The 20,924-nt window shown below is 35.8% G+C and overlaps 6 protein-coding genes and 1 non-coding gene across 8 annotated transcripts; 1 reads left to right on the top strand and 6 right to left on the bottom strand.

Annotated features, from left to right (window-relative positions):
- Positions 1-1,002: 1,002 nt before the first annotated feature.
- On the bottom strand, positions 1,003-5,930 carry LOC103855846 (probable inactive receptor kinase At5g10020). Its single transcript, XM_009132888.3, has 3 exons — positions 3,724-5,930; positions 1,904-3,490; positions 1,003-1,830 (listed from the first exon to the last, which is right to left on the bottom strand). Exons 1-3 carry the CDS (start codon positions 4,664-4,666, stop codon positions 1,250-1,252), a joined length of 3,111 nt encoding a protein of 1,036 aa, XP_009131136.2. The 5' UTR covers positions 4,667-5,930; the 3' UTR covers positions 1,003-1,249.
- Positions 5,931-6,192: 262 nt separating this feature from the next.
- LOC103855845 (protein HEAT INTOLERANT 4-like) lies at positions 6,193-9,737 on the bottom strand. Its single transcript, XM_033286908.1, is given in 14 exon segments — positions 6,193-6,470; positions 6,575-6,703; positions 6,786-6,833; positions 6,915-6,977; positions 7,098-7,136; positions 7,248-7,324; positions 7,466-7,524; positions 7,800-7,859; positions 8,004-8,128; positions 8,239-8,297; positions 8,503-8,566; positions 8,681-8,734; positions 8,828-8,866; positions 9,104-9,737. Coding segments are annotated over 14 exon segments (1,257 nt in total). The 5' UTR covers positions 9,497-9,737; the 3' UTR covers positions 6,193-6,422.
- A 243-nt stretch (positions 9,738-9,980) lies between these two features.
- LOC103855844 (elicitor peptide 4) lies at positions 9,981-11,116 on the bottom strand. Its single transcript, XM_009132886.3, has 2 exons — positions 10,753-11,116; positions 9,981-10,279 (listed from the first exon to the last, which is right to left on the bottom strand). Exons 1-2 carry the CDS (start codon positions 10,885-10,887, stop codon positions 10,151-10,153), a joined length of 264 nt encoding a protein of 87 aa, XP_009131134.1. The 5' UTR covers positions 10,888-11,116; the 3' UTR covers positions 9,981-10,150.
- Positions 11,117-11,239: 123 nt separating this feature from the next.
- On the bottom strand, positions 11,240-15,790 carry LOC103855843. Its single transcript, XM_009132885.3, has 3 exons — positions 15,605-15,790; positions 14,750-15,486; positions 11,240-12,437 (listed from the first exon to the last, which is right to left on the bottom strand). The coding sequence occupies exon 2, from the start codon at positions 15,455-15,457 to the stop codon at positions 14,831-14,833; it is 627 nt and encodes a 208-aa protein (XP_009131133.1). The 5' UTR covers positions 15,458-15,486; positions 15,605-15,790; the 3' UTR covers positions 11,240-12,437; positions 14,750-14,830.
- On the bottom strand, positions 12,108-12,188 carry TRNAL-AAG. Its single transcript has one exon. It is a non-coding gene; the product is annotated as a tRNA-Leu (tRNA).
- Positions 15,791-16,057: 267 nt separating the features above from the next.
- LOC103855841 (DNA-directed RNA polymerase II subunit 4) lies at positions 16,058-17,528 on the bottom strand. 2 transcript variants are annotated; one of them, XM_033286918.1, is made up of 7 exons: positions 17,456-17,507; positions 17,352-17,421; positions 17,090-17,198; positions 16,852-16,929; positions 16,600-16,633; positions 16,432-16,500; positions 16,058-16,334 (listed from the first exon to the last, which is right to left on the bottom strand). In XM_033286918.1, the coding sequence occupies exons 2-7, from the start codon at positions 17,398-17,400 to the stop codon at positions 16,257-16,259; spliced, it is 417 nt and encodes a 138-aa protein (XP_033142809.1). In that variant the 5' UTR covers positions 17,401-17,421; positions 17,456-17,507; the 3' UTR covers positions 16,058-16,256. The 2 variants fall into 2 exon arrangements, with proteins under 2 accessions (XP_033142809.1, XP_009131132.1); XM_009132884.3 differs by having other exon boundaries at positions 17,352-17,528.
- A 119-nt stretch (positions 17,529-17,647) lies between these two features.
- LOC103855840 (26S proteasome non-ATPase regulatory subunit 12 homolog A) lies at positions 17,648-20,922 on the top strand. The gene is made up of 11 exons (XM_009132883.3): positions 17,648-17,819; positions 17,910-18,104; positions 18,841-18,948; positions 19,044-19,148; positions 19,222-19,278; positions 19,371-19,567; positions 19,657-19,756; positions 19,848-19,960; positions 20,058-20,211; positions 20,295-20,372; positions 20,466-20,922. Exons 1-11 carry the CDS (start codon positions 17,817-17,819, stop codon positions 20,682-20,684), a joined length of 1,329 nt encoding a protein of 442 aa, XP_009131131.1. The 5' UTR covers positions 17,648-17,816; the 3' UTR covers positions 20,685-20,922.
- The last annotated feature ends 2 nt before the right edge of the window (positions 20,923-20,924 follow it).

Genomic DNA, 20,924 nt, shown 5'->3' with positions numbered 1-20,924 from the left:
GACGGTTATTTCTTGTCTGAAAACTTAGGTAACGTCATATTATTTTCTAGTTGTGGGATGCACGTGATGATACATTTCATGACCCTTACGTGCCTTGTTATACTTTTAGAGTAGTTTTATAGTTCTCTTCTTATTTAAAATGAATTATTTCTATTTATTGTGGAAGGTGGATGTAGTATACGATCAATTCTTGGCTTGTCAAGAATATTTAGGTGTAAGATATTTTCTTGTTTTGGGATACATGCGATTTTTTTTTTAATTACCTCCTCTTACGTGCCTTGTTGTACTTATTAGTATTTTTCTGAGAATACCAAATTTCCAAAACATCTTTTTTTATTAAAAATTTCTAAAACATTATACTATTAAGCCCATTAGCTTAATATTTTTCGGCCTTATAAAATTGCTTAACCAAGACTAAAACCTTTTTTCTTTGTACATTCGCTTCAAGCCCTTTAAAAAATCACTCTAATAAGTGTTATAAAGCCCTTTAACTTCTCTTTGATTTGGAGTAAACTTCGCCTTAAGCCCGTTAATAAGTGTTTTAAGACAATGTTATGGAAATGTAAGCAACCTCAAGTTGGACGGTTTATTGAATCATTCACTTATAACTTACAAGCATTATGAATTTTTACTCTTTGATTTATGCTTAAATCACTGTGACGATATCCACCTTGAATCCATAGAAGTAATGGCTTTATTACTATGATTTAAGATATAGATATTCTCATGTAATCTAAGGCAATCATGTCAACAAGCGGAAGATGCGGTATCTAAGGGTATGTAGAAACGTCAACATACATTAGTAGAGAATGCGGCTATGAAGGATCAAGAATGGAATTTGCAGGTGAGTGGATTTTGGAGTAAAGAACAAGAATATAAGCTGGTGTTTGATGATAACGACGATGACTCTTGTCTTGCGTATAAAAGAAGTGTTTGATGAAAGTTGTTAATATGATCAGCAAGATAAAGTTTGTAGCTTACAAATCATAGTCTATAAGATGAAAATAAACATTAGAAAAATTAAGAACCAAACTCAAATGTTTTCTGTCAGCAAAAATAATGGGATTAGTTTTTCTTCTACCTTTACAAGGAAGGGAAAATTAATCAACAAAATAGAAATGTAAGAACACCTGAGAATTTGAATCATCTGATCAAACTACTAAAAAACACAAAACCAGAAAGAAGAAGAAATAATGGGATGATGGATGAATAGATATCCATTGAGATATACAGAGAAAATAAATAAATCTCAAGGAGAAGAAATTGAGGTAAGCTGATCAAGAACCTGTCTGATGTTAGGCCTTTCATTTACAGAGACAATGCACCTGATTGCTACAGCAAGTGCATCATCCATTGCCTTAGAGAACTCTTCTCCACCTGCAATGTCTCTGTCTATGCAATCCATTCTCCTACCTTCTTGATCACACAACCTCACCCAATCTGTCAGATCAACGGCTCCTGATTGGCCAGAGATTATGTCACCCGCGCTACGTCTAGTCAAAAGCTCCATGAGAATCACACCAAACGCGTAGACATCTGATTTGAGCGTCGGAACGGGTTTGGAAGCTGAGGCAAGTTCAGGAGCAGAGTAGCCGAGTGCACTCATGTTCAGTATCTGTTCCGCTACACCAGATGAACTCATCAGACGGTGAATACAGTAATCTGTCATCCGCACTGTGTTCTCAGGACTTGTGAGGAATATGTTTGTTGGCTTTAAGTTCCCATGTGGCATTGCTCTGTCATGAAGGTAGAGAAGACACTGCGCCACTTCAACAGCAACTTTTAGCCTTTGAGTGAAAGACATCGGTGAATACCTCCGCGGAGTAGTCTCTGCAGCGAAAGAAGATTACTTTTAGCTCAAACAAGTTCATCCAGTAAGGTGTAATAATAAGAGCTTTCTTACCGTATAGATGCATAGCCAAGCTTTCTCCTCCCATGTAATCAGAGAGGAGAAGCCTCTCTTGTTCTCTCGGACCCCAATAGTAAGCTCGCAACTGGACTATGTTCGGATGTTTCAAAGAGCCGATTTTTTTAGCTTCCTTGTGGAAATCCTTCTTATGCTTCACGAGTCCAACTCTCAACCACTTCACGGTCAACATATGCCCATCGTCCAGCGTTGCTTTGTATAGCGTTCCATGGCTGCTTCTACCTAGAACTTCCGCAGGAGCTCTGGATAGCTCTTCTGCTGTGAGTTTCAGTGAAAGATCTAAAAAGAAGAGCTCTCCAGCCAACCTATCGGGTGAGTAGACATCTAACATAACAGGCTGGTCGCTAAAACGAGGCGAGGAGGACAATGGAGAGCCTCCTGAAGAAGACCTCCGTCCAGATGTGTCGGGGGGTAAACCCTGCTCAGTTATCTCAGGTTCGGGTATTCCGGATAAGGACCTTGAATTTGCTGTGAGCAAGTGAGCGTTTGAGAAGCTCAAAGATGAAGAATGTTGTCCAGTATTTGAGCCGAAGTTGAGAAAAGAGGGACGAGAAGAGCGTCCAGACTTGGCGTCCCTAGCCGTGTCTTGATCAGCAAACTCATTCCTCCCATGAAAGTGCTTGAGCTGTGTTCGATGATACGCAAATAAGACAAAGAGAACCATAACAGCAGCTCCAAGTGAAGCAACAATAACAGCGATCATCACGCTACGCTTCGAATGACGTTCTTTCTCAGGCACACCCGTTGGCGTCCCACCTGGGAGAATCAGCTTAGAGTTACCAGGATAAAACGACGAACGCGGGTAGCTTCTCAAGCCTTCTGGAACTACGCCTGATAAGTCGTTATAAGACACGTTAAACCTCACCATTTGTGAAGGAAGCTTGTCGGGAAGCTGACCGTTGAAACCGTTGTTTGACAAATCAAGATACTCCAGACCACTAAGCTTGTTGAGATCGATTGGAACTTCCCCAGAGAGCTTATTGTTAGCGAGATTCAGCACTTTAATCTTTTCCATTGTACCTATCTCCCCAGGCAACTCACCTGTCAACGAATTGGTAGAGAGATCAAGCGACTCCATCTGAGGATAAAAAGTTAAAGCCAAAAGCTCACTAGCACCTGAGCCACGAAAAGGAATTGCCCCTTCCAAGTTATTCATTGAAAGATTCAAACTTCTCAAACTCCCAAAAGTGAAGAAGGTTTGCGGAATTGCCCCGCTGAACTTATTCGAGCTGAGATCAATCACAGAGAACTGAGAAACCCCAGAAGCATCCCACAGTGAAGGTAAGCTACCGGAGACGGAGTTGTTCCTAATATTCAACACGGTTAATCTCGAAAACACTGAAGTGAAGTTAGGCAAGGCTCCTGACAAACTGTTCGAGCTCAGATCAAGAAACTCCGGAGTAGCTTCCCATTTTCCAACAACGGACACGTCACCTGAGAACGTGTTCCCGCTAAGATCTATCACTAAGCAACTCCTCAAACTCGATGGAAGCTCGCCAGATAGACCGTTGGAGGAAAGATTCAACAAAGTTAAAGTAGTTGAATTGATCTCACTAATTGATCCTGCACTTACATAAAGAAAAACACCATAAATGCACAGAAGGTTCGGAGCATATAACTCAAATGCTAGTCAAATCAATGCTCAAACACTCCATTTCAGTTTAATTGTCGTTGTAAATTAGAATTTTTGTTTCGTTCTAAAATTTCAAATGCAAAATTTATTAACAATATTCTCCAGTTCATTTTTACAATTAAAAAGAAAAAAGTATAAAACAAGTTGTAATTTTCAATTTCACCTGTAAAGCCGTTTCTACTGAGATCTAACTCCTGCAACGGAATCGAACTCTGAAGCAACTCTCCAGGCACCGCACCGAAGAGCTGGTTACGCGCCAACCTCAAGATCCTCAAATTAGGCTGCGATCCAAACCTAGGAAGCTCGCCGTTGATCTCGTTGTTCTCCAAATCAAGAACCTCGAGATTCTTAAATAAACCAATCGAATCGCCGCTGAAGAATCCTCCGTTTAGTTCATTGTGGCTCAGATTCAAGTGACGGAGAGTGTTGGAGATGCTGGAAACGGTTAGAGATAATCCGCCGTGGAAGCGGTTAGAGCTCAAGTCAACGAACTCAACGTTCTTCAGCTCGGCGAAGATCTCGGTGACGTCTCCGTAGACATCGTTTCCGTGCAAATCGAGAGATCGTAACTGCTGGAGGTTCCCGAACCCGCCCGGGAACCCGCCGGAGAATTTGTTGGCGGAGAGGTTGAGGTAGTTTAACCCCCAGAGAGACGAGATCCGATCCGGGATAGGTCCGTAGAATCCATTATCCGAGAGATCCAAGTGCTGGAGGGAGGTGATTTTACCCAAGGAAGGGACGACCCGACCCGAGAAGCGGTTTCCGGATAGAGTTAAGTTACGGAGAGAGGGGAGAGAGGCGAGCGTGTGGAATTTGAGCTCCCCGGATAAACCGAGCCGGTCGAGATTAATTGAGGTTACTGAACCGGTTTCCGGGTCGCAGGAGATACCGGGCCAGTCGTCGAGGCAGGTTGTGGGGTCGGTGAGGGAGTCTGGCGCGGCCCATTGGATGCGGTTGTTGGAGGATTCGTCGCGGATGCCTTTGCGGAACTCGAGGAGGGATTGGAGCTCGTCGTTGGTTACGGCGTTTGCGTCGTGGAGGAGGAGGAGGAGGAGGAGGAGGAGAGTGGTGAAGGTGAGAGCGAGAGTTGGATGATGATGACTCATTTGGCCCCCGAGAATTAGAGGTTCATTAGAGGGACTGTAACTCGAAACCCTAGAATCTGGAAACTGAGGGGGGAGAGAGAGAGAGAGAGAGAGAGAGTGTGCAGAGGTTTTCAAGAAAATCGAATTTTTTTAAGTTTATATTTATTTTATTTTTTTATGGTTTGGTCTTTCTTTCCAAGCGCAATTATAGCAAAAACAGATTTCTTTACATTTTTTAATCTGTCAATCAACAATAATTAACTGTTTCCAGTTAAATTTGCACATATTTTCAAATTATTTTTATGAGTTTTCTTATTAAATTATTTGAACTGGCTAAAAGTTTCTCATTAGATTTTACGTACTGCGTGCCTTTTATTTGTCTGAATTAAATTTTGATTATATATTTCGCTTGACTGAAAAGAAATTACAATTGTATTTTACAATTTAAATTTTAGTTAGATTGCACGTTTAAATCTCTTCTCGAATCATAAAATTAATTTTGTGTGCTTTATTGCCTAGTTTAGTAGTCTTTCTTTGACTTGGTTTCCGAATTTGGTAGACATGACACACTGAATGTTACACTAATTGCGTCAAGTCGTTATCACTTATAACTACGACTAATATTTGTTATGATTTATATAGTTTACGAAACATACTCTACTATATATTTTGATTAATATATTGAGACGATCCCTGTGATGATTCAAACTTCCGGATAAAAGTATACCAAAAAAATGTTTTGTTAAAAATATGGTAAAATAAATATTGTAGAAGTAAAAGAATGAGAGTAGAGAGGGAAGGAAAAAAAATCCGTTAAATATTAGCGGCAAATAATATGATTAGTTTGAAGATAAGTAGAAAACAGACTGGAAAAAGACAATGGCATGTCGTTGAGTGTGTGTGTCTCTCTCTCTTTTTCTTTTCTTAAGAAAATTCGCACCAACCTTCTTCACATGCACTCCATACGTGACAGAGAGAGTACAAGTGTGTAACGCCGTTCTAAAACGGGACGGTGAGACAAGAACGTGGTGTGTCATTATACAATTCTTGTGTACCAACATGTTACCCTTTTGTCTATTCACATATATTATCAAATGATTTAGCTATATAAACATCATTTTACTTTGTTTCACTTTAATCAATTAAGTAGCAAAACATTTATCAAAAGTATTTAAAATCTTTAACCTTTTTGATTAAAATACCTTTTACTTAGGAAATAAATAAATTTTATAATAAAAAAGTTCATTAGTGATTAGAATAAAATCAATAAATATGAAGATAAAATCTTGAGGGGTCAATTCATTTGGTCATCTTTAGAATGTCATTTTCTCTATTCATAAAATGAAAGATGCCAAAGCTATTCTTCCTTGTTTGTATATACATTTATATGCTTCCTAATACCATCAGGTCCACCAAAATAACACCTATTTGTTATTGTCGATATTTGACAAGTAGCTGGAAAACCATTAAAACACTCTGATTTCTTACCATATATACTTAATATAATATTCTATAATAATAATTATAATAATAATTTGAGAATGCCATTGCAAACTAAGAAAGTAGAATTATAAATAGCTGTCTCAAAATTTCCACCTAAAAAAATTATTCCTGTGACGCTTCAAAGATAGAATACACTCATAGATGAACAAAAATACACTTCGTCCTTCAAACTTGGCTTTTTAACTACAAATAAAGCTCAAAGAGTTTCTGAGAGCACCTGTGATTAAAATCTAAGTTCGATTTCTGCTGAAGCCGCCAAGAAAACTATTCTGGATCAAAGGACTTGATCAGCCTTTCCATAGTATCGGTTGATGAACGGCGACTGCAAAACGGGTAAAACAAGCAAACAAGACTTTCATATAACTAACTGAAAACCGGATTAAACTAATCGAAGAAGGCTGGTTTTTCCTTTTCTTTTGTTCTTACCTTGACTCCAGAGACGTCTGGTGTTTCTGATGAAGGCAGAGGGTAGAATTTGTAGAACTTCATGCTTTGAAAGGCTTGTTTAGTATCTTCGCTCATTTCTTCTATTGCCTTCCTTCGAGCATCTTTGGCCTACAAGGATGATACCGTAAGCTAACAGTTTCACTAAATGGAGCTCAGATATATCATTCATCTTGGTTGGGTTAAGCTTTACCTCTCGGTTAGCTTTCTTTGCAGCTCGAACTTGCACTTTGACATATTCCTGAGAAAATACAAATCAAAAGAACTTAGAAAAATCATCAACCGTCATGAACTGACTATTGGTGTATGCAGCTCCACTTACCTTGAACTCATCCTTTTGATCTGAAGGTAAGGCTTCCTCTTCTATCAGCTTATCAACAAATTCCTGAGATAGGACCACAAAAAGCCACACACGAGGAAGGAGCAGTGAGAAGATGAAAACGTCGTGGACCAAATGAAGAAGTAATTCTCAAGTTTCATCGTTGAATAAAAGCCAAAGGAATACCTCAAGTTCGTCAAACTCCCAGTCAAACTCACATACAACCTGCACAAACAGAACATCAAAGCTCGACTATTAAAAAATACCCAAAACAATGAGCCCCTTCCTAGCCATTTTATGTAGAACCACCACTTCATTACATGCCAAAAGACTTACCGGCGGTTCAGAGGGGAACATTATCTGGACCTCAGTACTCTGTTCAAGTTCATCTTCCTTAAATGGCTGATAGAAATCTATAAAGCAAAGAGAAAAAAAAAAGAGATTAGATTTTGTTGCCGCTTACCACACAAAAATAAAATTTATACCCTGCCATGTAAAAATGGTTTTCAATCTGCAGATTTTAACAAGTATTGGTAGAGAGGAATATAACTCACAAGGAAGGCAATACTCGTACTTCTTAACGAGATCTTCCTTCATATGTCTCAGAGCAGCTCTACAGATAATATAAAGCAATCAAACAATACTATCTGTATGAGGATACAGATCTGCAATGCTAAAAACCCATACATAACATTCTGCACCCTACCAACAAATTACTAGGCAGAAAGTAGGGAACAAATGATGCAACGCTAACAAAGTAACATTAATCATATTCTAGTTTCAATTTATAATGTAACTCTAAATCCCTTCACAGCAAACATGTCGATATTTTTAACTTATAGTCATCTGATACTGAGTGAGAATAGAAGACAAACACATGTTATTTACCTCCGCCGCGTACAGCCCAAGACAAAAATTTGAAAGTTCATCCTATCAACTTGTCAAGCTCTGCAGGAAGAACAAATAAAAGGTAATGCTGGTAGACATCAGAAGCAAGAATAGCACGAGACGTGATCTGCGTTTCTCTTCTCATTGTTCTAGGCCATCCGAACAAATGTGTTCAGATGCAAGTCGAACCCATGGTCTAAGTACCTGTTCTCAAGCGGAATGTAAGGAAGCCAGTCCATTTTCATTGTCTTCATTGGAATGATTTCCTCCACTTCCCTCTGAACCGACGTGATTCCTATCTTATCAGAAGGTGGAAAGGGTGATTCAACCTGCAAATATAGAATGGAGAAATTTCACAATGAGAAATGATATCTAATACTGAATCCAGAGATCAACGATAACAAGGAACCGTTGATAGAGGTTTCAAACAAAAACATACAGCAACAACTGCTGGGACGTGGAGAATCTTGTTTGCGCCTTTGAAGGGGACTAACTGCGCTGTAATGATCAAAAGAAACAACTTCAACGAAAACTAGAAGTAAATTTTACAGAAAGAAACAGAGGTTATTCTCCACAGTCTGACAGAAACTTTCCACAAAATAGAAAGAACCACAATTGCTTTCTATGTTTTAAACAGGATTAAACAGCTCCAACTATCAATAATCAAAACAAGAAGAAAAAAAGGGCAAGAGAAACAGCTTACGTTCTGTACAGCCGAAAAGAAAGACTTTCTTCCCAAAGAGGAATCCACCTTCCTCCAATGCTTCCTAACATACAGATGAAGAAACATATAAATATCAGAGTCTCTTCAAACCCTCAAGAACTTGTGAACGCAACAGCAAAAAACAAAAAAAATGGACAATGTAACCAAATCAACTTACTTCAAGGTGTTTGAAATCCCAATTATATTCATAAAGTGCATCCAACTGGTCCCACTGCCACCACAAATTAACAACCATAAGCAAAGAATATCAACTGAGACAAATAACTAAAATGTAAAGCTAAATTCCACAAAAAAAAATATATACCTCAGTTCCCACAGGAAATGCAGCTTTCCACAAACCCTCCTGAAAAAAAAAAACACAAAAACAAACGCAAATATTTGATTAGAAATTGCAATATTGAAATCTTCCCACACCATTCCATTAACAATTTTCCCTCCAGTAACTAAAAGCTCTATGTGACATACCATATATGGCATAAGCAGTATACAAATGTACTCAACGAGATTAACCCAACAAATGAACAAATCCCTATTGTAACCAAATCATGATTGCATATAATCAAGCGATTAATCTTGTTACCAGATTACGCTCGTCCTCGAAGTACTCAGGCTCTTCCTGTGGCTTGGCCACTCGTGCTTTCTTAGCTCTCGGAGGCGGTTTCTTCTCGTCCTTCACATCAACTTCCTTCTTCGTGGCTCTCTTTCGCTTACCGCCACGAGGACGACCAGGTTTCTTCTTATCCTCATCAACTTCCTCGGCCTTGACGTCCTCTTGTTGCTGAGAAGGAGACGCGTCTTTCACCTCGGTTATCTCCGGTTTAGCTTCCGCTTCCGCGTTAGGCTGCTGACTCTCCTCCTGCGTGGAAGCCTCGAGAGACTCGGCAACCACCTTATCGTTCTGACTCTCATCAACAGCGTCAGCACCTTTGCGACCTGCTTTTGAAGCTCCCTTTCTCTTCGCTCCTTTCTTCATTGCTTAATAGTAAGAGACCCTAGTGCTTCGGCGATGAAGAGAGGCAGAGAGAGAGAGAGAGGTAGGGGATCTATGGCGGTGGTTCTGGATTTTCGAATTTCAGAAACGCTTCAATTTTTTTAATTTATTTATTTATTTATTTGTCTGTTTCAGCTTCGAAACAACGCAGAGGAAATAGGGTTTTTGATTTTTCTTCCCCGAATTAAAAAAAAAAAGGCGCCGGTTTGTGAAACTGAATATTGAAGCCCAGTGTTATTCTCTTGTTAACAGGCTTTTTAATGGGCCTCTATATTAAGGACTAATTACATGCCTTTGGTTGAACCGGACACTGCCAAACGATCGAGATGATATTGATGCAAATCGACAATAATATGGCATGGGAGTGTGACTCGGACCCGGTCAATATCGGTTAGACTACTCTAGTGGTTGTGCGATGCCGTCAGGATTTCAATCTCCTCTTCATCAAGGCAATGAGCCTAACAGATTATAGATGCAATTTGTTTATTCACATTGTTTTATTTATTTATTTATTTATTATGTTTTATGAAATAAAAAGGACTCTGGAGAACTTACAATCTTCAAGAATTACCACTAAAACATATCCTTACACTTATTAGAAGAAAATGTAAATAATTTATCCGTAAATTATTATACTTAGCGAGGCTTCTTGTTGATCCTTCCCGGCTTGCCGGAACTGTCTCTCGGCTTCTGCTGCAGCTTCTTTGGTGGTTTCCTCGGAAGTCCCCTCGACGTCACTTGCACAATCTCAACTTCTTCCTCCTCCTGATATGAGTAGTTTGTTATTTTTTTTTAAATTAGTTACTGGGGGTGATATGTCAGCTGCACTACTTCTGAAGATAAGTCTCGTAAACCTACTACATCTTATTGAATTTCAATATTTATTAATAAACTAATTTTAAATTCATTCTTTTTATAGACCACCAAAAACTCATTTAGATCTACAACTTTAGTTTAATAGCAAAGTAGTTCAACATGTCAAATGAGACAAATACTACCTCTAGCAACTACCTATAGCAGCGTGCCACTAAATATTTGAATATTAATGAAAGTTACAAGTAGAAAATCATTATCAGTTCACTTGTGTTGAAAATGTCATTGTTTGAGTATGATAATTTGGTGTATACGATCTATAAAGCGAATGATTGGAAGTAGGAATCTCATGTTCAAATAAGACGATGAGATCTAAAATCACACCAACCTTTATATTCATCTGAAAATATAATTAGAGTACTTACCAGACAAGCTGTATGGTGAGAAGGAGAACGACCGAAAAGCTTGAGTACGAGAGATCGGAGAGTTTGGTGAATGAACTTAAAAGGGATCCAGAGATAATAAGAAACTCCATCTTCTCTTCTTCCCTCTCTCTCCATCTTTTTTTTCTATTGAGCTAAGTGAGAGAATGACTGACTTGAGTCCCCTTTAAAATATATATAGAGGCAAAATGGTAGATGACGTTTACCAAAAAATGGTAGATGACCATGTTAATCTAAGATTAGTCTTATAATTACAGCTCACTTGGCGCGTCTTTTCGTAACTTTGCATGTTCTTCTGTAGAAAATGTTAATTATTTATTTATTTACGTATACTGCCTTGTAATCCATTGTTATTTACTCAATGTGACCTATCGGTTTTAAAATTACTGGAAAAAATATATTTCTTGTCGTTTTTTTTATGTACGTTCGCTTTGTAGAGTAGAGTGATTAATGTCAAAAAAATATTTTCAATGACGCACCCGTCCCCAATAGACACTCTCCACATTATTTTCATCACGTTCAGATTTATATTTCAAAACGAGTGGGTGTTTTTCCTATAAAAATATTTTTTTTTTGACTCAACATAGTCAATAATCAGCAAGTAGAGACAGGGCAGGCGTATCAATTGGTCCTGGTCATTTCACACTGCTTTTGAATCACTACGTGGAACTTCCCGATTAACGGGTGTAAAACATGTTTTTTTTTAATCAGCAAAACAATTAAAAAACATTACTGTTGTTGTTTTTTCTTGCTAAAAGACTTGACTGTCGTTGAAACTGACGAGAGAATAATCTCTAATTGCTCAAAATCAAATATATAATATCAGTAACATTACCAGGAAGAGATCTTACACCTAGAAACTAAACGAAGAGATACTGCAGGGATGCATAAAAAAGAGATGCATAGATAAGAAGAAACTCAACTTTTTCTTCTTCATTCTCTCTACATGACTACATCTCTTGCTCTTTCTTCTAATTATGCTTAATAGAGTTGAAGTCGCTAATGATTCTTGGTCAACTTTCAGCTAGCGTTTGTTACTATGAATAGTTATTCTATTTGTCTAAGTCTAACAGCTTGCATGTTTCCCGTTTTGTGATTCTACATGTGATATATATATATATATATATATAGAACCCATCAAAATTATACATATTACAGGTTTCATTATGGTACTGAAACATACAAATTTGAAAAGATCTAATAGAAGAAAGAATCTCATAATTGCTCTGATTGATATCTCTCTGGTCATGGATAAACCGGATATTATCGGGCTCAGAGTCCATAAAAAGGCCTATTTACAGAAGGCTCAAATTCTTAAACATTAAAAACAAAAATATTGTTGACAGTGGGATTTGAACCCACGCCCTTTCGGACCAGAACCTTAATCTGGCGCCTTAGACCAACTCGGCCATATCAACTTGTTGTTCTGTTGACATACTATACAGAATGATATTAATAATTAAATCTAGAAACATTGACCTTTTTTTTGGTGTGCAACATATAAACATTGACTAAACAATTGAAAAAGACAACCCATTAACATAAAGGATGGGTCAATGTCACCTAAAGAAAGTTGTCGACTGCCCCCAGCCTAATTTTAACCTAATATTTTTCTTGAAATAGAGCTATATGTATTTGATTGGATCAATTAAACTCTTTAGCAATCCCTTATATATTAATTGAGGAACATTTGAAAAGATGTAACCTCAATTTTGTATTAATTAAAAGAGGCCCCAATGCTTAGGTGACACTCAATTAGGTAGTCAATTACATTCAATTGAAAAATAAGTAGGTCCACATTCGATTTTTATATGTTGTTAGATACATAAGTTGGTCAAACTATATGATATAATGATATGATATGATATTTTCTTTCCTTAAATAAAACCTACGGAATTACCATAAATGACTAATATATATATGACAATTAATGAGTTTAATAATAAAGATTTGATAACAATGTATATCTCCTCCATCATTTTTTGTTTAATTTTATATTATTAAAATAAATTAAACAATCAAATTAGCTATAAAAATAAAATTTAGATTTTTTTGTATATGTTATATTTTGAATTTTTAAAAACGACAATAAATGACTAAAACTATTAAAATTATTATGTTAAAAATTAATGATCAATGCTTTAACATTTTTATTATAAGAAGATACACATGATTTTAAAACCATATGAGTAAAAAATATCATTTAATAATAAAATAAATATATATATATATATATATTAAACACTATATACCATAAGATTACATAAATATTTTAATATTAAAACTTTCAATGAATTTTCAAGAACATTTATAAATTATAAACTTATTAAAGATTTCAGATTGAAAATTTTGTTATCGATGATTTAAATATTTTGTTATAAAACGATATGAACGATCATAGAACCGTATGATTATAAATTTTTATTTAATAAATAACTATACAAAATATACTATTCCTAAAAAAATAGGTTGGTCCATCTTAACTTATATTACACTTTCTATTAAACTAACTATCGAATTGATAAATAACGTACCAAAAAATGTTTTGCACTTTCCTTAAATAAAAGCTACGAAATTACCTAATATGTTTAACGTATATGTGAAAATTAATTATAATGAATAATAAATATTTGATAACAATTTTTGTATCTTAGTTCTTTTTTTTAATTTTATATTATTAAAATATATTTAAAAATCACATTAAATATATAATAAAAACATTTATAATTTTTTCGTATATGTTATATTTTGAATTTTTTAAAACGTCTATAAATTATTAGAAATTTGAAGATCCCCACTCTGAAAATTTTGTGATCAATAGATTTTTTTTTTTTGTCATAATAAGTTACAAATGATCATAAAATTGTATTAATATGAACTTTTATTTAATATTATAAGAAGATACACATTATTTTAAAACCATATGAGTAAAAAATATCATTTAATAATAAAACATATATATTTATATATATATATATAGATTATACTATATACCATAAGATTACATAAATATTTTAATATTAAAACTTTCAATGAATTTTCAAAAACATTTATAAATTATAAACTTATTAAAGATTTCACATTGAAAATTTTGTTATCGATGATTTAAATATTCAGTTATAAAATGATATGAATGGTCATAGAACTGTATGATTATAAATTCTCATTTAATAAATGACTATATAAAATATACTATTCTTAGAAAAATAGGTTGATCCATCTTGACTTACATTATATTTTTTATTAAACTAACTATCGAATTGATAAATAATCTACCAAAATTGTTTTTGCACTTTCCTTAATTAGAAGCTACGAAATTACCTAATATGATTAACGTATATATGAAAATTAATTATTATGAATAATAAATATTTGATAACAATTTTGGTATCTTAGTTCTTTTTTTTAATTTTATATTATTGAAAGATATTAAAAATCACATTAAATATATAATAAAACATTTATATTTTTTCTTATATGTTATATTTGAATTTTTGAAAACGTCTATATATTATTAGAAATTTGAATATTCCCATTCTGAAAATTTTGTGATCAATAGATTATTTTTTTGTTATAATAAGTTACAAATGATCATAAAATATAACGCATTTGAATTTTTATTTAATAAATATTCAAACTAAATAATATATATATATATATATATATATATATTCAATATATATATATATATATATAAACACTAATGATTTAAAGCAACAAGATTGGCTGATCAATTTAGTCGTCCAGTTGAAATCTTTCAAAAGTATGTGAAAGACTAAAGTCAAAGTAAATATGGATTTAGAATAGTAGTTATATTTTACTAACCAAATACCGAAAAAAATCGAACCGAACCGAAACCAACCCGATATCCGGGTTGAATACCCGTAATCCAAATGAAGCCAAACTATTGTTTCATTCTCCAAAATATAATAAAAATAATAACTTAATCCTGCGCAAGGCGCGGGTCTTATCCTAGTACAATATAATTTAGAACATTACATGTACCAACCGAAAATAAATCATGCATAACATTTTCTCGGCGTCACATTTCATGCGGAACCTAAGACATCAAACTGAAGTGTGACATTTTGCCTGAGATAGACCGGTTTAGGATCCCCGAACCAAACTCCAAACCACCATAATTCCAATTTCCTGTGATATTGTTACTCATAACCGGTCTTTGACTAGACAATAAAACCGGAGGATTTCTCCATTTCGGAACCGGACAGGCAATGAACATTGACTCAACCAACGATCCAGCTTCACTAACAGCTTGCAAAAACTTACCGTATTCCGGCAACGTTCCTCCTATCATCTCCAGCACAACGGTTTCGTAATCTCTCGCATTCTCAACACCAACACGGCTCTGATTTGAACGGAAGCTGAGATCCAACGCAGTTGAATCAACACTTAGGTTAGAGACGAGATCCGACGGTGACAGAGACAAGAGCCGCGACGGAGAATCGCCGGGAAAGTGGTTGTAGTTACAGTTCTGATGACATATAGTTTCATCAGTTGCTTCGGTGTAATAAGTGATCATTTGCTGTTCAGACAACAGTACAGCGTTATACAGTTCCCTTAGTTGAGAGAGTTCGGTGAGTGAATGTTTTAGATGTTCTCTTGCTTCGTCTCTTTCTTGGACAGCAAGTCTCCACAGTTGATAAATCTGCAGACTTTCTTGGTACATTTTTAAAAATATTTCTTGAGAAAAATACTCTGCACAAAGTAAAATAAATACATTTCGAGTGATGATTATTATTATTTTTATAAGTGATGATTAAACAATGGCTTGATCTGTTTCATTGTTCAAAAGTATACTAACAGAAACACTTACCTCTAGAATCAAGATAATTTACTCCAAGCCATCCATGAGTTTCATATTTTCATCTCTTCTGTGCAAAATGTGAATCTGAAACGACGAAGACGGATTGATAAATGTGACAATTCTTTTATAGGAGCTATAGTGATACTAATTAAGTAGAGTTTATCCATTAAATTTTGTAGGGTTTTTCTACTTTAATGCCCTAACCAGTGATGGAAAGAAAACTTCTTCTCTTCGAGCTTGTGATCACTGGAGAAGATCCTACTGATTTACTTACTTCATATATTATGATTACACATTCTAATTAAGGTAATATAATATTTATGTTGAAGTCTCAAGATCTATTGATTCTGTGCTCTTTATCAATAAACTAGTTACCTTAAGCTTGCGAGTTTTTAAACTGGAGATTATTTCTCTTCACTAATCTGTAGTTATTTTTACTGATTAAATTTACGAATTAATTACATCGAAAACATAGATAAGCCAATTGTAAACCACATTCATTTAACATGATGATGTCATTCCAGAGATTCAGATTTCTGAGCATGAAAGCTTTATAATTTTAGACACGAAAAACCAACCCTCAGACATCATCATCAGCTAGAAGGTGAATGTAGCACCCTGAAACATGTTTATAAACTTAGATCTTGAGAGCTTTCTGTAACTACTCGAATCTCTTGACAAGGGAGAGATCATTAAGCATCTTCTCAATTGCTTCATCACTATGAGCTCTTCCTTTTGTCTACACAAAACAGAAGCTTACATCATTTGCAAAAAAAATAAGAAGGCTATTTGTTCTTTCTAGGAATAGAGAAGGTTGAATGTTTTTTTTAATTTACCTTGAGAGAAGGAACCATTGCCACTGCTTCTTCAGCAGTTTCAGGACATAGATTGCCAAGAACACAAAGCTGTTCAATAACGACCAAACCAAAGGCTTAACCCTCTGTCTAAACAACTTAGCTGATGACAAAAAAAAAATCCAATCTCAAACGTTTTGAACATCTTACCTCAAACTCAGTGAGTTGATGTCTGCTCAAGATTCTGTGAAAACTTGAGTTAAGGTAAACATGCTACAGTAAAAATCATACTGCATATTTTCACTAAAACTAAAGAAGTGAACCAGTGACTTTAATCTCTCTCATTCGTTCAGTGCTAATAAAAGCAGAATCAATGCATTCATTCTCTCATAAAGATGCAAACATGTCAAAGCAACCATTGGTTATAAACTATTAAATCAACTAAATTCAAAAAGAGGATACTCTCGAACTTGTCTAACAGCATCAGGATTCTTGTAGCGGCTAAACCGCTTCACATACTGCAAGGACTTCTCAAACACTCTGCAAGGAGAAAACACAAGTCAATCACCAATAAAGTATTGATTTTTTTTCCCCACAAATTGGCATAAACACTACTAGTACCAACAGCTCCTGTATCTCTTGATTGCTAATTGAGAATGAATATCTACAAAGCACAAAACTTTTAAAAAAAAGACTTAACTGAGAAACTTGATTCATAGGATCCTCGGAGACTTGCTGAAGCTGTTCATACTTGTGCTCAAGGATCAAAGACACTTCACAGTTCATTAAGCACTTTGCCTTCAAAAACTCTAATTTTCCAAAAACAAACGAAAACCCATCAATTTTTAAGGCCAAATTGAAAAAGGGTAAAAGCTCAATCGTGTTGGACTAAGATCAATTCGAACGAAAAGAAGAAAAAACCCTAATTTTGAATGGAGAAGGGAATAGAGAGAGAGAGGTACCGTCTCCGATCTTGAGTTCGGCGGCGTTCTCTTCTTCTTCTCCAGACATGGCAGAAGGAAATCGAATCCTGAGCTTCTCTTTCTCTTCTCTTCTCTCCTTTTCTAACAACGGAGCCGAAGTGAAGAGAAATTTATTAAGCCAACGCAGAGAAGTAGAACAGTTATAAAAGTTAAGGTAAGAAGACATAATTTGAAATTAAATAAATAATAACTTGTTCCTAAGCCCACAAGCCCACTAAACCAATTGCTAGGAAGCTTAAAACAATCAGTTAACAGCCCATTAGTGGCCCATTATAGAAAAAAATTGGATTATCGAAGAATCTGAGCTTTCTTGTTCAAGGGGTTGGCAACTCCATACCATAAGCTCTCTTCTCTATCGCCGATTCCTTTCTCCAAGTTTCTCAGTTCCGTCGCCGGAGTTTCAACAACTACACTTGCCTTCACCTGATTCGTTGTGCTTTAGAGATGGCGAGTTCTCGACTTCTCAGATCTGTTCTTTTTTCTTTTCTTTCCTAATTTCGAATTTTTGCAATCTCATTCGATTTTGTGGATTTTCAGGGAGAGAGCGGGAACCTAGAGGCGTCGATAGATCGGCTTCTGAACGAAGAGAAGCAGATGAGACTCGCCGAGAATGTAGCCGGTACAAGGAAAGCCGCTACTGAGATTCTCCAGCTCTGTTTCGAAGCCAAGGACTGGAAACTCCTCAACGAGCAGATTCTCAATCTCTCCAAGAAACGTGGTCAGCTCAAACAGGTACTCTCGATTTATTAGTTTGACTTGAGAATTACATAGGCACAGTGTTTGGTAAACACGGGCATGAACTCAAAGTTTAGGAGTTGCTTAATTCAAACTTTATTACAGTGTTTGAAACTTTGAATTTGTGTCGTTTTGTCTGTTTTCACTGTTAATGTCAGGAGGATTCGGCATTTGTGTTTAATTCAATTTACTACAGTTGTTTGAGTTGTGTCGTTGTGTTGTTGGAGATACTGATGGTTACATATGCTTCAGTTTATTACAAAACATTGGTTCTAGTTTCAGTGTCTTGTCTTATTAACTTCATCTCCATTTTTAACGTTTCCATCTTCCAGAATTTTATTGAAATTTAGTTAATGATAGGAAGTGATAGTGATAAAGGGCATAATCTCAAAGTTAAGGAGGATTCGCCATTTATTATAATTCAAAAAAAAATTACAGTGTTTGAAACTTTGAAATTGTATCGTTTGTTTGTCCGTTTTCGCTGTTAATGTCAGGAGGATACGGCATTTGTGTTTAATTCAACTTACTACAGTGTTTGAGTTATGTCGTTGTGTTGTTGGAGATAGAGATGGGTTATATATGCTTCAGTTTATTACTAAACATTGGTTCTAGTTTCAGTGTCTTGTCTCATTAACTTCATCTCCAATTTAAACGTTTTTCATCTTCAGAATTTTATTGAAATTTAATTAATGATACAAAGTGATAACTGATAAGTGAATATTTTTGTTTGCAGGCTGTGCAATCCATGGTGCAGCAAGCTATGCAGTATATCGACCAGACTCCAGACATAGAAACTAAGATAGAGCTTATCAAGACGTTGAACAATGTGTCTGCGGGGAAGGTGCGGAGCTCAGAGACTAATATTGTTTATTATCTTCATTATTTCTTCATCACTTTGTGTAATTGTTTTGCATTTGAACCTCGCATGTGTATCAGATATATGTTGAGATTGAAAGGGCTCGTCTGACAAGGAAGCTTGCTAAAATTAAGGAAGAACAGGGTCAGATTGCTGAGGCTGCTGACCTTATGCAAGAAGTTGCTGTAAGCTTATCCGCATTTTGCTACTTAATCCTCTGGAAGTCCTCTAGTTAATCCTTGTGGTGATGAATAACAGGTGGAGACATTTGGCGCCATGGCAAAAACTGAGAAAATTGCATTTATCCTTGAACAAGTAAGGCCTTTTGCTATATTGATGTTGTGATTTAATAATATCGACTGGTGTTTTCATTGGTGGCGCTAATTGTTTTTGGGTGAATTTTAAAGGTCCGCTTGTGCTTGGATCGTCAAGACTATGTCCGTGCACAAATCTTATCGAGGAAGATCAACCCTAGAGTATTTGACGCGGATACGAAAATAGATAAGAAGAAGCCTAAGGAAGGTGAGAACATTGTAGAGGAGGCTCCTGCTGATATACCATCTTTGCTGGAGCTCAAGAGAATTTACTATGAGCTCATGATTAGGTATGGTCTTCTTGCACTTCTCTAAATTCTGCTGTTCTTGATTTGTGTTCTGATGTACAATATTAATAATTTAATACTCAACAATGTAGGTATTATTCTCATAACAATGAGTACCTCGAAATCTGCCGTAGCTACAAGGCAATATATGACATCCCTTCTGTAAAAGAAAATCCAGAGCAGTGGATTCCAGTAAGCGTCATACCATTGATTGAGTGTTTAGTATAATATACATTTCTATGGTTAGTTTGAGAAAAACTTCTCTTTGTTCTTCAAACAATAGGTCCTGAGGAAGATCTGCTGGTTCTTGGTCTTGGCACCTCATGATCCAATGCAATCAAGCTTGCTCAATGCAACGTTGGAGGATAATAATTTATCAGAGATTCCTGATTTCAAGTACTTTTCTTTCTCCATAAATTTTGTATTTCATTTACCGTTTGCTTCAATGGCTTCTGAGTAGTGTGTCTTGTGTGTTTTATTTTATTGGTTGCAGGATGCTTCTGAAACAGGTAGTGACAATGGAGGTTATTCAATGGACAGCTCTCTGGAACAAATACAAGGATGAGTTTGAGAAAGAAAAAAGCCTGATTGGAGGCTCTTTGGGTGACAAGGCTGGTGAAGATCTGAAGCTGAGAATCATTGAACATGTAAGTCTCTCCTTGAGAATCATTGTTGTTGGCTACGTCAGTCGCTGTCATTAATTTTTCGATTTTCTCTTTGTAATCTGCAGAATATTCTCGTTGTCTCAAAGTACTACTCAAGGATAACGTTGAGGAGACTTGCAGAGCTTTTATGCCTAAGCATTGAGGTAATTGATCTTGTTCTCTCTGGTTGTATCATGCGCTTCTTACTTCTTAAGCTCGTTATACAAATTGTGATTGGTTGTGGAATAATTTCTCAGGAGGCGGAGAAGTATCTCTCAGAGATGGTAGTGTCGAAAGCATTGATTGCGAAAATAGACAGACCATCAGGAGTCGTGTGTTTCCAGATCGCAAAGGACAGCAACGAGATTCTCAACTCGTGGGCAGTGAATTTGGAGAAGCTCTTGGATCTTGTTGAGAAGAGTTGCCACCAGATTCACAAGGAAACCATGGTCCACAAAGCCGTACTAAGATCTTGAACATGTGCTCTTCACGAAACTTTTCAGGATCTTCGCTGAGTTTATTACCAACTTTGTGTTGAAAAAACTCGAAACAGCTGTTTCATTGACAAGACATTTAATGTAGTATGGTTTTGTACACTAGTGGAGTTTTTGCCACTTGGTTTATCAGCCATTTGTTATTTCAGATTATCGTTGCTGTATTACTTTTTTTTTGGTTAAAAGTTAACAACATATCTATGGAAAAAAATTTAGTTTATG

The sequence above is a fragment of the Brassica rapa genome, chromosome A03, assembly GCF_000309985.2.
Source record: "Brassica rapa cultivar Chiifu-401-42 chromosome A03, CAAS_Brap_v3.01, whole genome shotgun sequence".
In the NCBI taxonomy this organism is placed as follows: Eukaryota; Viridiplantae; Streptophyta; class Magnoliopsida; order Brassicales; family Brassicaceae; genus Brassica; species Brassica rapa.
The sequence above is the reverse complement of the archived record's forward strand: the minus strand, read 5'-3'. Positions and strand labels throughout refer to the sequence as shown.